The sequence below is a fragment of the Psammomys obesus genome, unplaced genomic scaffold (assembly GCF_907164565.1).
Source record: "Psammomys obesus unplaced genomic scaffold, mPsaObe1.curated_primary_1811, whole genome shotgun sequence".
In the NCBI taxonomy this organism is placed as follows: Eukaryota; Metazoa; Chordata; class Mammalia; order Rodentia; family Muridae; genus Psammomys; species Psammomys obesus.
Genome location: NW_026585587.1, coordinates 860,570 through 876,453, shown reverse-complemented (window position 1 = coordinate 876,453; position 15,884 = coordinate 860,570). Strand labels below are relative to the sequence as shown.

Below are 15,884 nucleotides of genomic sequence, written 5' to 3'. Positions count from 1 at the left end.
ATTTATTTATTTATTTATTTATTTATTTATTTATTTATTTATTTATTACTGTAAGGTTCTTTGTGCATTGTTTTTTTTTTTTTAACCTGATATTATCCTGTTTTTATTTATCATGTCATTTATGGAAAGATATTTGGCATTTATTTTTCTTTCATGGGAACTAAGCTAGACAAAGGACTGCTGCATTCTCTTCAGGAGATAATCAGAAACGTGCATAAACATAGCAGATGTCTCAGAGTTGAGGTGGAATGGGCCACAGTCAGAGCTGGAATCCTTTCATTTTCTCTGTATGTCTGTCATAGATTCTCGTATATGTTTTAGGAGGTTGGAGAATCCTAGGGATTTTTGTTGGTTTCAGTAATTAAAATTTTCCTAAGTGAACCCACATTATCAATGATGAAGTACAAGAATTCAGTAAGAATAACTCAAAGGAAAAGGATATTTTGAGCATTTCAGTTGATGAGTGTGTTGCAGAGTAGGAATTTCTTTATCTTTTCTTTTTTTTTCTTTCTTTTACTTCTTTTTTTTTTTTTTTGCTTTTTTAAATAAAAGTAATAAGATTCTCCAGTATCATCTACTCAGATAAACATGCCCCTTCCTCATAATTATAGTTCAGTGGCAGGTGAAGATAATAAAACAAGTGGCCCCAAGGAATGGGATGCTGATGCTCTTAGATAGGAGAGTATAAGAGGGACACACAGCCTAAAGCTTGCACAGGCATCTTAGCAGAAATGGCTCTTGGGCTCAGAGTATATAACGAGGAGACAACAGGGCCAAAGATAAAGAGAAAAGAGGCTATGGCTCAGTCAGTAAAATGCTTGTTTTGCAAGCATGAGAATCAGAGTTTGATCTCCAGAACCCATGTTTGTTTGTTTTGTTTTAAATCTGAATGTGATGGTGTGTATTTCAGTCACATGGCTGGAATTGGAGTTCTGTGGTGAAACTCTTGTGTAATGTGTGTAAGACCCTAGGTCCAGTTCCTGGTGCTTGGATTGGATCGTTGATATAATTCAAAAAGCAGAAACACTTTCCTTGTATGCCTGATGATCACAGTTTAATTCCTGAGATGAGCCTTTTCATGCCACTATACAAGATGCAGGGATGTCATGGCTCTCTCAGAATCCAGCTGCTTGTAAGCAAAGAGTGGGATTGAAACCGGTACCCTCTCCATTTCACTAAGCTAAGCCAACGATGCCAATAATAGCGATGAAAATACAGAGGTGGTGCTGTTCTTAGGGAAACAGTGTGATGGAATGATTGCGAGATGCCACCTGCTCCAGATCTCCCGTGGCCAGCCTTCAATAAATCATTTAATCCTCACATCTTCACTTCCCTATCCTCTAAAGCAGGGAGTACTGTGAGGATTGCACACACTTAGTGAGGATGTAATACCTGCAACCTACATAGCAGTATACTATGTGCTCACATGAGCACCTCAGCGCTCAGCTCCTGTACACTTATTTCCAGGCCCATTTCATTTCTGATGTCAATGTGGGTAGAACAGCTTCCCTGGGCCCTACTTTTTCCATCTGCAAACCTGCCTCTGTATCAGGACTCCTTCCGGCTCAGCATTCTCAGGCTGCCTAGCATGTTCTATCTACAGAGACTCCAGGGTACTTCACAGCACTGCAACTTTTCCAGTGTGGATGTGTTCTATTAGAAGCCCCTCTTCTGTTGCTTCGGTGAAACTGAGACTCTATAGGATCACGGCTCTGGCTCATGTGGTTTTAATAAAAGGCAGTGAATATCAGTGATTTTTCAATCTTTCCTTCTAAAGGGATTTTTGAATACTAGGGAGGGAAAAGCATGAAAATCGAGAGTTCAAGATCATCTCTCACAACACAAGAAATTCAAGACCAGCTTTGGGTACAGAAAACCCTATCTTAAAAAAAATAAAAAAATAATAGAAGTGAAAAAGAAGTATTATGCTTTTGAATATGACACTTGATAAATCTAGTCGGGGCATGATAGTGGATTCCCCAAGAAAGTAAGCTTGCTAGAGTAGTGAGTGAATGTTACAAGACCTTCCAGGTGCACCTTTGGAGCACAGAGGTGCTGTGGTGTTTTACAGGTTTTGGCTGGCAGTGGAGGACCTAAAGAAAAGGCCTATCCGAGAAGTGCCCTCTCGAGTGCAGGAAATATGGCAAGAATTTCTAGCACCAGGGGCCCCCAGTGCCATCAACTTGGATTCTAAGAGTTATGACAAGACCACACAAAATGTGAAGGAACCAGGACGATACACATTCGAAGACGCCCAGGTCAGTACAGGGTCTAAACATCTCAGAGCCGTGAGGCCAACAGCTCTCTACCGTGTTTAAAGTTCAGGTCACTGGACATAGAATAAGTTTCATTGACTGAGGAGAGAACAAAGACATTTCAAAGTAAGTCATCTTTTAAACCCCTGGGAAAGTTTTTAATGTAAATTTACTGTTTACATGTGAGAATTTCAAGGGCCATCCAGGTTACTCCTCCATCATGCATCATGTACAACTAACTGACTTGGGAGACAAGGAAACATGTAAGTTCCACCTGAACTGCCAGTGCAGAACGTTCAGATTAGATCAAGTCTGTGTTAAATGAAAAATAATTTTTTTGCTTGACTTCTCTGTCAGCATCCATCAGTAAAATATAAGGGAGGCTAAGGTGTAGCTCGTCAGTAGGGGGTTTATCTAGAGTGTATAAGGCTTGTTCCTCAGTCCAAAGGGTAAGGAAGAGGAAGAACTCTGCAGATGTTTTAGGAAGAGATGACTAACACGAAGGACACCGTAGAAGCAAAATAAAAGGCACAGGGATTTGGGGATTTGTCCCTTCACTAATCTAATAGCTGATTTCAGAGTTGAGTCCTGAGCTAAATTAGGTGTGGAAGATAATTTATCACAGAATTTGTCCCAAGGGCAAGATCTACCCGGCTGCCTGACTCTCCCAAAAGCTGTGGGTGCCTAGAGACTCCTCCGAGATGACTGTACAGCCATGATGTCATATTATTCACTTTGGGCTTAAAGTCATTTTTCAAGAGAGCAGATTTACTTCTATTCTCAAATGTCCCGCATAAATTATCACACTGATTTGAAATATTTCAAATGTGCCTCACCTTGACTAAATTCCATTTTTAAAATGACCGTACATTGGTTTTCCTCGTGAGTAGTTCCCAGCCCAATGTGCGTTGCTCTGGGAAAGAAATGAGGGACTGAGAGACCCAAATTCCTGTAGACATAAGGTGTCCTCATCAGCATCGCAGTTGTTACTTTTAGCTCCTCCTTCATTTGTTTTTTAGCCACCGGAGTGTTCTCATCATAGTGTTTCCTTCTTCCATTAAACTCATACAGGAACCCCTCACCCCTTCTCTCTTCCCAGGAGCACATTTACAAGCTGATGAAGAGCGACTCATATCCCCGTTTTATAAGATCTAGTGCCTACCAGGAACTTCTACAGGCAAAGAGAAAGGTACTGGTTCTTTGTGACCTCTCTTGACCTTAGTTTCTAGTTATGATTAATCACAGTAAATACCACTGCTGGGCCGGGATTCCTGCCAAAAGGTAAGTATCCATTTTCTAAGACCTTTTCCCAAGCCCATCCTTTTCCAAGGGCCATTTAATTTGGTTTTGGTTTTGTTTGTTGATTGCTCTGTGTATTATTTTTCAGTTGTTTTTGCTGCTTGTCCATGCTTTACAAAGGCAATTAAAAACTGTTTTCATGTTTCAATGTTAATCTTGAGTATTCCTAGTTAAAAGAAATGAAAAACTCCAGTAAAAAGGAGTTTGGTGGTGAAACTTGACAGTTTCATTCACTTATGAAGCTAGCATGTATGTTTATAATTAAACATAATTACATTTTTAAAAAATAGCTGATAAAGTACAATAGTGTTAGCAGATAAATATTTTTATTTTACTTATGTCCCAGTTTACTTAGTGTCTTGATAACCTATTTTAAACAACGTTTTTTAAACAAGCACATCTGGAAAGATTTGTAGTAGACTTCATCAATTAATCAGTGTTTGTAATCAAAGTCTCACTGTCCACAATATGTCCCTTATATAATGAATGTAACATTAAATAGAAAATCCGTAGGAAAAATCAACATCATTCTTTTTTTTATATTTTATTTATTTATTATTTATACAGTATCCTGCATGCATGTGTACCTGCATGCCATAAGAGGGTGCCAGCTCTCATTATAAGTGGTTATGAGCCACCATGTGGTTGCTGGGAATTGAATGTGGGACCTTTAGAAGTACACCCAGTTCTCTTAACCTCTGAGCCATCGTTTCAGCCCATCATTAATTTTTAATGTTAAAGAAACCCACAAATGCTTACAATTCTTAGATTAAGCTATAGTTCTTTTAATTCATCATTTAGGGCAATGAGGTTTTTTTTTTTTTTCCATAGCCCATTGCCTTTATAGATAAAAATAGTTGCAAGAGGCTATATACTGACTAATGTGACAAATATTGATATTTAAAATTAATTTTAATTAATTAAAACGAAACAATTTTTAGACAAATTTCAAGTGCTCAGTCATGACAGAGTCTTTAATAAGAGGCAGAATCAAATGGAATTTCCATCCTTAGAGCAAGGTCTAGCCTACAGCAACCCTTTATCCAATTACTGTAGACAGAAATTCAACCTTCATAGAATATTTGGAGTCAGTTCTAAAGAAATTGCCCCTAGGTTTTCAGATATTTAGGCTTTGCAAAGGTCATCATAAAAGCTTGCCCTATCTGCCACATTTCTGGTTAACTTGATTCTGCTTTAAAGCACACCGTTTTGTTTGCTAGAGTATAGTTTCTGTTTTGTTTTTGTTTTTTTTGTTTTGTTTTGTTTTTTGTTTTTTTTTTTCAATAAAATCATGCCCAATCAAAAAGCCTGGATCCAGCGATGAGAAGTGTCTCCTGGCAACCCCTTGCAGTGTTCATGACTTTCATACGTGGGCTTACCATCCTGTCTTTTTCTGTTCTGTTTATCTTGCCTCTATTTATTTATTCTTTTAATATTCCTTTATCCTACTCCCTTCACCCCTCACCACACATTTAAGTCTGGAAACTCAATGGATCGCAGAACATCTTTTGAAAAATTTGCACAGAATGTGGTAAGTTTTACTTTTTGAGGAATTACAAGTCATTACTATCAATGAAATTTTTCCCATTTTTTATTCCAATTGCCCACCTTGTATTCTTGGACACCAAAAATATTGTCTCTATTTAAACCCATAATCCTGCTTCCTACTTATCTTTCTCCCCAACCCTTTATAGAGTAGAATAAAAGCTGTCATGCAGGAACAACCACATGGGCTGAACTAAGGTTTGGAAAGAAGTGTACAGCATGATGTATACAATGAAGGATTAAGTTACTCTCTGTGTCTGTGTTTCATGTATCTTTTTCCTTATTAACAATAGTTGCATGCATTTCTTTGTTCTTATCCTCAGCTCTTCATTATGTTTAAAAGATTAAGACAATGAAAGTTATGTGCTTTCAACCTTTAAAAGGAGAAAATGATCAAATGAGCAGTTTAAAGCCAAGTGGCTATTGGTAGCAAACTGCTCTCCCACGTTAAAGAAGATCTACCAGTTTATCATTCATATTCTTTATTTTCCTCAAAGGTGTTGAGAATTGTTGCATTAATCTGAGAAACCAGTAGCTTTCTTCCAAGAATGCTCTTAGCTTCCTGCCATGTGTTATGGTGATATATATATTTGTTTGTTGGATTCTCTTGTTTTTTTTATTTTCTTTTATTTTGTCTATTTTTATTTTTTGTTCTGTGCCAGCGCCTTTGGAACTTTCTGACATTGTGTAAGCATAAACTAAAGACTTCAACACATTTATTTTTATAGGGCAGAAACATCCCTATTTTCCCATGCCATAAAAACTGTACACCAACACTGAGGGCCAGCACTAACCTGTTATGAAAAGAGGTAGAACAATCTTGGTTTCTACTCAAGTTTGTCTGCATCATCTGTGGAGTCGTGTGGTTAGCTACGTGCTGCTCTTTGTGTGTGTATGTGTGTGTGTTGTGGCTTTTGCTGTGATGGTCAACTTAACTGGAGTTATGTGTGCTGAGATATAAGCAACCTGAATTCAACAAACCTAACATTTGTTTTCAGTTTCCGCCAAGGATTCACCATGCAGTGGGAAATACTTATTCTCTTTACCTGTGTTACGACTGCACAGAGTATTTGAAAGCCTTTACACAGTCAATGTGATTGCATCAATTAAAATGGTAGAGAATGAAAGAGTCCAGGAATTTATGACACTACAAATGTCACAGAGTTTTGGCTAGCTCTATTGGAATCTCTGTCCTTTAACACAGAGCTTCCTTTTAAAATAGCTCATAAGTCACAATGGAGAAAGACAATGCCAAAATATCTCCCTCAGATTTTTTTGGGAAAAGAAGCCACAATATATCATAATGTGCTCTATGTATGGCTAAAGAGTTATTTCAAATTAATCCTTTTCTTTTGTAATGTGGAAAGAATATTGTGTTTTTTTTTTTAATTGCAGTGGAAGTTTCTGTGTCAGAATTAAAATAGTAGCATGACTTGGAGCAGATGGAAAGGAGAAAGATGTAAAATGTCTTTTCTTCAACTATAATCCATATCTGACCCACTTCTACACTTCTGAAGACATACCGCATGGTCCACATTTAGCACCTTAAGAAAAAAAAAAAAAGAAAGCAATAAAAAAACAAGGGACACTAGGTTGGATCTGCTCTCCCTTCCACCAAAATGTATACAGTTACCAGCTGGGTTGCAAACACAGGGCTTCTTCTTGGGACCCTGTAGAAGGAGCAGAATTTGTCTCAATGGTGCCTAGTGGTACACACAAAATGTCAGTAGGTAAGAGAAGGTAAGACTCCTTCTATTTGGTGCTAAGGAGAATGAAGGAACTTTGCTTAGTTGAGAGCTATCAGAAAGAATGACATTTAAGTATTTAGCTGGATGAATAGGACTTCACTAATCTAAAAGTGTCAAATCTTTTTAAAAGGGAGGTAGAGGGAGGCCAAAAAGGCTAAAAAAAAAAGTTAAATTCTCTCTCTTACACACACACATTCCCCTATATATAAGCCATACTAATTACTTTTAGATAACCCTCATATAGCATTCATACTTTTCCATCTGAGAAAATAAAACAGCATTTTTATTGAATATTCTGTTTTGGTGTTACTGTGAAGAAATCATTAAGGGAATTGGAGAAGCTCTCTGAATGCACCCAGAATAAGTTCAGGCTCAGCAGCGATATTAGGAATCATAATTGTTGTCATACTAAGTTTTATAAGAGACCATTATATGATCGATTAAATACTTTCAACACACATAAAAGAAAGAGATATGATTTTAAGATAAAGACATGTTAGGAGAAAGGTTGAGTTTGTATAAGCATTTCAATGGATCCCTAGGTGCAAGTGGACCTGGTAGACACAGGGAGCTATACGACGGTATCCAAGGCAGAAATAGAACAGATAATGCACACATCAGCAGGCCTCACTGTGAAACTGAGGGAAATAAGATGACAACATCTTATGGACGATCTGCCAGGCACTAGGCTCTATACCAGACACAATGTCTTATGTAAAGTCATCTGACCCTGCAAGGTGGGAGTTGTTGTTCACATTCCTTCACCCCTCTTATAGGTGAAAAAAAACAATAATTAGGAGGTGCATCTTCAAGGAATATAATTTTCCCACAACCACACAGTGAAGGATCTTGCTATGATCAAAACCTGATTTTCTATTTGATACCCAGTCACAGGCTTCTTTCCAACTCAGGTCCACTTTGGGTCAATGCTGATCTTAGGGAGTTTAGTTTACTTAGTTTAGTATTTCCACTAGCACATTTGCAATGAGGATTATAAGAACAGCATCAGTATTTTTTTCCTCAATCCAGAGTCAATGTTTCTATAGCTAGCATTTATTTCCCAAAGCCAAGGGAACATTCATTAGTTATCTGACCTACCACCGTGCATCCCAAGCATACGAGGGGGCCATCTTTATGGCAGCAGCTAGATGTGCACAGTAGTTTCAGTGTCTCCAGGACATCCCTTTCCCCTCATATGTTTGTTTGTTGTATGTGCAACAATCCCAGGCTACCTCGGGGCAGGTGTTTCCTTGCTTTTCCAGTAAGACCACTTTCCCAGCTTCACTCATTGCTGAGTATTGTAGCCAGGATTGGCAGCAGAATTTGCTTACTTTAAACCTATCACTCTCAACAGACTGCCTTTGCTCTTTCCACTAAGCCCTAAACAAGTGAATGAGTATAACTCACATTTGTACAAAGCCTTTACATTGGCTTTTTGTCCCAATGTAGCAAGGAGGACTAATTTCCTGTGACATACTCTTTTGTTTCTCTATTATTCTTGCTTTTTGAGAGATATCTTAACGTCCATCTTTCAAAGGTCACTGCGTCCTTTCATGCTCTCAAGTGTCACTGATACTAGGTTGGATTTATTCTCTTTTCCAATAGATCATGTGTTTTACTGAATGTGAAAATTGTTTCCTTCCTCTATCACTATCCAGTCCATCATCGTTTCTCCATCTGTTAAACTGCCATACAGCCTGTTTACCACAGGAGCCTCACGGAAGAATAGGTAGGACACAAGGTGAAAAGAGAGCTTGAGGATTGATCAGCAACGCCATCTGTCAAGGTTTATAAATCAAGTAGTGGTGACTCATCGCTCCTTCACTTGTGTGAAGAGGAAATTGAATCAGCTTGGCTTTGAGTTAGAAAAGTAGGAACTGTCGAAATGAGTACTAGTGATGTGTTAGTGATGCGTTCCTAGGAACTCACTAAGCTAACCTCCTTTTGAAGAAAGGTTTTGTTCTGTTCCAGTGAAGAGAGGTATTTTCAGAGCCTTTCAAAGAAGCAGTAGAAAAGCTGTAAAGGTCTTCTGAGCCACTCTATGCCCTCTGATCTGGCCTACTTGAGCTAAGTTGAAGCATGAAGCTTTGTCATTCCTTCTGGACACTGTAATACATTGTCAGGAACAGTGATGGATTTTGCAGTTCTGGTGTTAGGGAGCCAACCCTGGGCCTCACACAAACTGGCTAATGCTGTACCACCAAGATAACCACCCCAGTTCCCACTTTATGAGACAATTTTCACAGAAAACTAAATTGACCTGGAAAGGAGATGATCTTTCTGAATTAAATCTGCATTAACAGCATAGCTCAGCAGTCTAAATATTGGCAGGATAAAATATAAACATGGGACATTGAACAGTGAGAAAAATTCAAACCTTTGTTACTCTTCAAAGTCCTTTTTCACTAAGCCTAGTAAATTTGTCCTCTTTGTCAGTTTTGAGACGGGGTCTCCCTACATAGCTCAGGCTTACCTTGAACTCTCTACTTTCCTGTCTTTATCTCCTAAGTGACAGGGTTCAGGGGTTCACCACCACGCTCAGTTGAGGACAAAATTATTCATCTAGTTTTACACAGAATCTGTGTTAGTGGTAAAATGTTCTTCAGCCTTGTAATTTACCATGCTTATTTACACTCCAACATAAAGTCTAGTTCTGTGTCATACACTGTGAGGTTAAGAAATCATTTCAGCTGCTGGATAAGCTCCTCCATCTGAATATATCACTACCTTGAATCAGAGCTTCCCTTATTTGTTCATAGGTATTAAAAACCAAAATATGATAGGGATTCTTCAAGTTAAAATGGCTTTTCTTCTCTTAATATAGCCATTAAAATGGAACTTATTGTTAAATTATAATATAAGGAATATAATAAATATATATAATATAATCGCTATAAGGAAACATTCCTCAATCTCATTCTTGATCGCATTTTTTCTCTAACACAGGATCTCACATCATTGATAAAAATGATCCATTATGGATGGCAGGAATAGACTTTCTATTTTTCTGTTTTTCAAAGCCACTCATGCTATGCTTTAATGATGCCAACTGGTTCCCCAATTGCTAAAAACTGCAGACAATTTCAGTTTGCCTTGTCTTGTTTTCTAAGACACTAGTCTTTGAACAAATGACTTTTAACCTGGCTTTTAGTAATTGTAAAAATTATATTGTATAATCCCTGCAAGACTGCAAACTTTGGGGAAGCTTGGTACTGTTATGCCAGGGAGTCGGGCCCTGAGTAGGGTTGTGAGCTTCAGATGTACAGTCCCATTTTCTGCCCATCCCTGGCTGTCCTCTGTTTAAGGTAGAGCCAGAGCACTCCAGGATGAGACTTGGCTGGATGGGCTTCCCATCCTCACAAGGTGGTTGAGCTGTGAGAAGTCTTCTGAAGTGCCTAGAAAGAAACCACATACTGTCATCCCTACAAATAACAGACCAAAAAGCTGGCCTGGGAAGCTAGCATCCACTTCTGTGTTACTCTCATGTTGCTGTATAGACCAATACACTAGTCTTCAGACCATGCATCAGCATACATTAAGTCTCTGTTGTGTGATGGATTATATGCTGCTCTGTAAGCTTCTTTAAAGATAGCCAGTTGGGCTGGAATATTGGTTTGTAAGAGGGCTTTAGTTCGTCATAAGTGAGGTTCATATATTCCATACTCAGCACCGCAAAAACAGTTCTTAAGTACAGACTAGCTTATTTATCCTTGTTCTGCTTTGTCATGGTATCATTTTTTTTACCACAATGAGGAAGGGAGAAAGCAGAGAGCATTCCCAAAGGTTATTGTATAGACTGTGGTTCCAGCAAGAAAGTTGCAGAAACACACTTGATCTACATAAACATCTACCCTGATAAAGCAGACATGAGAACCCACCATAGCATGTAAAGAGACTAGGAACTGTGAGACAAGAGCTTTGGTCTTTGCATTTGTGCCCTGCTTTTGAATTCCCCTTAGGAAAGGTTCTGTGTGCTCTCTCTCTCTTTTTTTTTTCTGATGAAGTACTATGGCTTTTATTGCTTAGGACTGCAGGTATGTTAACGTGGAAAAACTGTGATAGAAATCCCTATGACACTTAGGGTGAAAAACTCTTATGTACTGGTCATTGGACCAGTTTTCTGCAAATAGAAAGCAAACCTGATCAAGAATGAACTATTGTCTCCTCTTTCTTACTTTATGGATCTTAAACTGATCTCTTTCATCATTTTGCTGGCAGATATGGCTATCCATCTTCTTTTAGTAAAACTGGTTGTGGTAATAACTTGCCTGAGAAAATAATTTCAGTTTCCCTGCAGCATGATATAAATCCATCGGTGAAACGTTTTTGAACCATGTAGCCTCATTTAGTTTGGACATTTGTTCTTCCCTGACAGCATCGTTAGTTCCGAAATTGTCACTCAAGTTACACAAGCTATGAATGGTATGGTGCTACGAAGTATTCACTGTACCACCAGGAGCGCCAAGGGAACAAAGATGTGACTGCCGAGCTATCTCCAAATTTTTGCCACATGTGCCAGAGGCAGGATCTCCACTAGAATTTCCTAAGTTTTAGTCTACTGCATGTAAAGTCCTGGACTTGTGCTCCTGGCTGGCAGGCCTCTGGGAAGACCATCTTAGAGGCATCTAAGATACATTTATGGCTCAGGAGTAGCATATGTTCATTACCACTGGGCTCTTTTCTCTAAAAAATAGTTGATATTGAGTCCTCTACTCTGGGTAAGTACTGTGTTCTCTGAATGAAAATGTTTAGGTAATAAGATGTAGTACCTACTCTGAGCAAATTCATAATGTGTAAGAAGACAGAGGTGACTCAGATTACTATCTTGGGATGCTGATAGCATGAATATCTAAACTGATTCTCCCTTCCTATCGAAGCTGACTGTCTGGTGAACAGAATGGGGCTCCCACCAGCTTCCTCAATGTGAGTCACCATGGGTTTTCTGGGTGCTCAGAGAAAACAGAAAAGAAGAAGAATTGAAGGCCCAAGTAAGAGATCTATAAGATCAAAACTAGAAAGAGGCTTAAGGTCTCAACAGACTTAGGCCAGGACTAGTGTGGTAGTTTCTAGTGGAAGTAAAAGAGCAGAAGAGAAGGCAATCAAGGAACCAGACTGTGTTTTGGATTTGCTTAGTGGACACAAATGCCTCTTGTGTTGCAGATATTTGCAGCGGGGAAGCTTGGAAAGCCTGCAGAAAGGGTAGTCCTTCTACAGGATCAGTAGGCATTATTTTAACACACACATTAGGTGCTTACAACTAGAACATGGCCGCTCAAGAAAGAGAAGTAAAAAAGGAAGAAAAGCTGTAATACCAACATATTTATTGCAGTCTTTAAAGCCATACTTATTGAAAAATAAGATTAAACTTTGAACTGTCTATCTCAGTATTCATAACTGTGATAAAGCAACCAACATTATATTTCATTGTCACTGATTTTATTTGAAGATTCTTGATCTTGAATTATGATTCTGGTATGCTTGAGCCTCATATAATCTCATAGTCACGTGCTAAATTGTCACTAAATGAAGCAGAAAAACCCAGGAATGTTCTCGTGTACATAAGTACTTAACTTCCTAACCCCTTGGCAACATACTTGGTAGGCAGTCAACTCAGCCTCAGTCTATATTACCAGAGGATGGGTGGGAAATCTCACCAGTGTTCTAAGGACTACGGTGTGCATAGTCTTTTCTACATGTGTTTCATGTAGCTTGGAAAGTATGACTGGAGCTTAGATAAAGATAGGCTCATTGTTACATCAAATTTAATTGCTACTAACAGTAGAGTCAGATTTCAATTATATCGCCTTGTGAGACCACTTACTTGGCAGTTCTATCCCTTGGCCAAATCACCTATTTCTCATTTTCTTTCATCTATTCTGAAACCACATATGGGGTCATGTATGTTCTCTGTGAGACATTTTTCAGAAAAGAGAAAGTCACTTCGATGCTGATGGAATGCTGTGGGGTAATTTTTTTTGCTCTTCTATCATTTGTGCTTGTTCTTGGAGATCATTTAAAATATCAAGATAATAGTCCTCTTTGTAGTAGTTGCAAGCCTTCATGAGTTTGGAAGTATTATAGACATTCGTTGTGGTTTCCACACGCCCTGGCAGACCACACAGCAAGCCTGGATTGGGCAAGATCTGCTGAGTGCATACAGCAGCACATTCTCACTGCTGGGCCATTCTCGTTTGCTGGTAGTCAGGCTCGCAGAGTGACATGAACAAATACTGGACAATCCCACATCCATTCCATATTCCTGTGACTTCAACCAGTGAGAGACCAACAGCAAAACAGGCTGTGGCAATTATTGAACCTTTAAAGCACAATCTACCTACTGCTCTATTGTCTCTAGAAAAAAGAAAAACAGTTCTCATATATCGTTGAGGTTGTTTCTCCAAATCAAACAGATGAGTTTGGCATTAAGGATTTTCTTTTACTTTTATCTAGCTCATGAACAACACACACACACACACACACACACTCATACATATGCACAAACATGCATGCATGCACACACACTCGCACAACACACATTGCTCGGTTACCACAAATGGGAGCAATAACCAACTGTTGACGAAAGTGTTTATTTAAAATATACATATTACTGTTTAGCAAGAATACATTACTAATACCAGAAGTAAAACAAAACTTAGTGCAAAATCTTTCTCTTTTCTAGTTTTAAATTGTAAATCTACAAGGTGTTTAGAGAAGATACTGAAAAAAAGAGAGGCATTATGGGACTCTCAGAATGGCAAAGGAATTTAGGAGAATTTGTTCACTCAGAGCCAATCCCTAGCATCTTCTTCCATGGGCTCATTGTTTTTTGCTGGCCCCTTAGTAAAATGGTAGGTTTAGGTGGCAGAGGCATCAAATTTATCTTTAAGAGATTTCACCCTTGCTTCCCAGAGTATCTATCCTTCTCTGATCTCTAAGATTCATATCTATTTCTGCTTCCTGTAACTGAGCAGAATGATGCAAATCCCTTCTCTAGATGACCGCTGGGTAAGCACTTGAAGTTGTGACATGTGTCAACTCTCTCCAAGTTTTCTTGTTGTTTCTCTTGGTTAAAAATTTTAATGTACTACCTTTCTAAGGGATTCCAACTTTCCACACACCCAAATTACCATCACCCTAGAAAATGCAGACAGTGGGAGCTCATCGCCCTGTAAGCCAAGTTAGAGTCATTCTCTGTCTGTCTCTATCTCTCCTGCAGTGGTTACAGGCATCTCGCGACAGTATGGCGTAAGAATGGTCACCTTAGCAGTGCTCACATTCAAGTGCTTCTGACCAAATTAACAATACTTCTGTTAGCTGTGCTAGCCCTTCTCACTTAAACTACATCACAGCCTTTGCAAGGCTTCTTATATCAGGGCTGGATAGACAGCCCTCTCTCCCCAGTGGAGATGTGGTTCACTTGTTTGTATTCTATTGGGTTCCAAGCCTCTTTTAATTGATACTTGTGATAACTGCGCTACTGGCATGAAGACTGTGATTCCTGAGCCTCTGCCTTGCACAAAACAGCTCTCCCCAATCTCTTCACCAACCAGTGCCAGGCACAAAAGCAATGTCACAGCTGACAGGCTGCTCTCCAGCCACGTGTGCCCAGTTCCACAGACTGCGTTGGAATTTTCTGGCCTGGGTTAGTTGTGCTTCTTTTTTATGATCATCATGGACTCCTTGCATTTATATAAACTTATTAACATGTAAAGTATGAAATATGAAAACTGAGCTGACTCTTTTAAAAGACGCAGTAAGGGAAAGATGCCTCAAAAGTTGTCCTCACACGAAACCTGAGTTGACCTTGCACCAGGATGGGGTTCTCTCCTGCCTTCTCCTTTACACACTTTGTATTTTTCAACCACCTTAACAGCTCATCTATATTTGCTCTAGTCCATCAAAAGCCTTCCTTGATCATAGCCATGCACAACACTAGCTGTGACCCAAGAAGAGATAAATAGCATCTCCCTGGCTTTGCTTCCTGAATGTATTTGACAATCTAACTGGAAAACTGTATTCGCTTTCCAGCACAACAAAGTTGAATCATTTGGTGCTTTAACTAAAATGTTTTGAGACATTTTAGTGTCAAAAAAAAATTTTTTTTTTTTTGCTTTTATCCTTATAAGCTGTACTTATGTTTTCTACTCTTGTCTTTTGTTTCTGGGCTTTTTGTTTGTTGCTTATTCAGTTCATCTCTGTACTTGCTGTCCATGTTTGGAGTATCTTGGTTAGTCTTCTGAAGACCATGATCAAGTTTACATCATGCATGCATTCTCTCAACTTGTCGTTCAGACTAACGATGGAAATGCCCTAAAGTACTGGGAAGATGGCAGAAGCTGCTACTCTAGGGAACAGCACACCTTGGAGGTGGTTGTTTGCCTAGTTATGAACTGCATCTTTCTCTGTCTCGTCCACAGAGATGCCATGAAAGGCTGCTCCACGCCGTACTTAGCCCAAGAGCCTTTGTTTAAAGCAAGTTCCTGTCCTCAGATCTGGTAAACACTTTCTAACAACTGTCAATGCGCATGTCCAGACAGATACACAGCTAATGCAGTTGATGTACAGGAAGTTCTTGGTAAATCATAACCAGAAGAGCAATCTGACATTAGGAGAATTAGTGAATTACTTGACAGTTTTGATGATAAATGCAAACAGCCAATAAATAGCTGAGAAAACTGAGAGCCTACTGTTATTAATAGTCACATACAAACCAGAAAGCAAAATGACAAAGTGATGCGAAGGAGCTACTTTTCTTTCTAAATTATATCTAATGCTAAAAAAGGTATGTGAAAATAGATACAGGGTGTGTTTGTAAACACATGGGTAACCCTGGCGTGGTTATGACAGGAGGATCGTAAGTTCAGGGACAGTCTAGACCACTTGGTGAAATCCTGTCTCCAAACACTGTGAATGAAGGCTGCAACTCTAGAATGCTTGTACAGCATGCCTAAAGCCATGGATTAGAAAGATAGGGGAGGAAGGAAGGAAGGAAGGAAGGAAGGAAGGAAGGAAGGAAGGAAGGAAGGAAGGAAGGAAG

At 39.0% G+C, this 15,884-nt stretch overlaps 1 protein-coding gene across 3 annotated transcripts in view; it reads left to right on the top strand.

The window, feature by feature from the left end:
- Rgs7 (regulator of G protein signaling 7) overlaps nt 1-15,884 on the top strand; it is a 395,324-nt gene that overhangs the window by 371,894 nt on the left and 7,546 nt on the right. The window contains exons 15-17 of one of the 3 annotated variants that reach the window (XM_055608515.1): nt 2,072-2,258; nt 3,355-3,444; nt 15,265-15,342. In XM_055608515.1, coding sequence (XP_055464490.1) covers nt 2,072-2,258; nt 3,355-3,444; nt 15,265-15,318 — 331 coding nt within the window. In that variant the 3' untranslated portion in view covers nt 15,319-15,342. Of the gene's footprint in view, nt 1-2,071; nt 2,259-3,354; nt 3,445-5,827; nt 5,909-15,264; nt 15,343-15,884 lie in introns of all 3 variants that reach the window. The other 2 variants (XM_055608514.1, XM_055608524.1) reach the window with 2 other exon arrangements.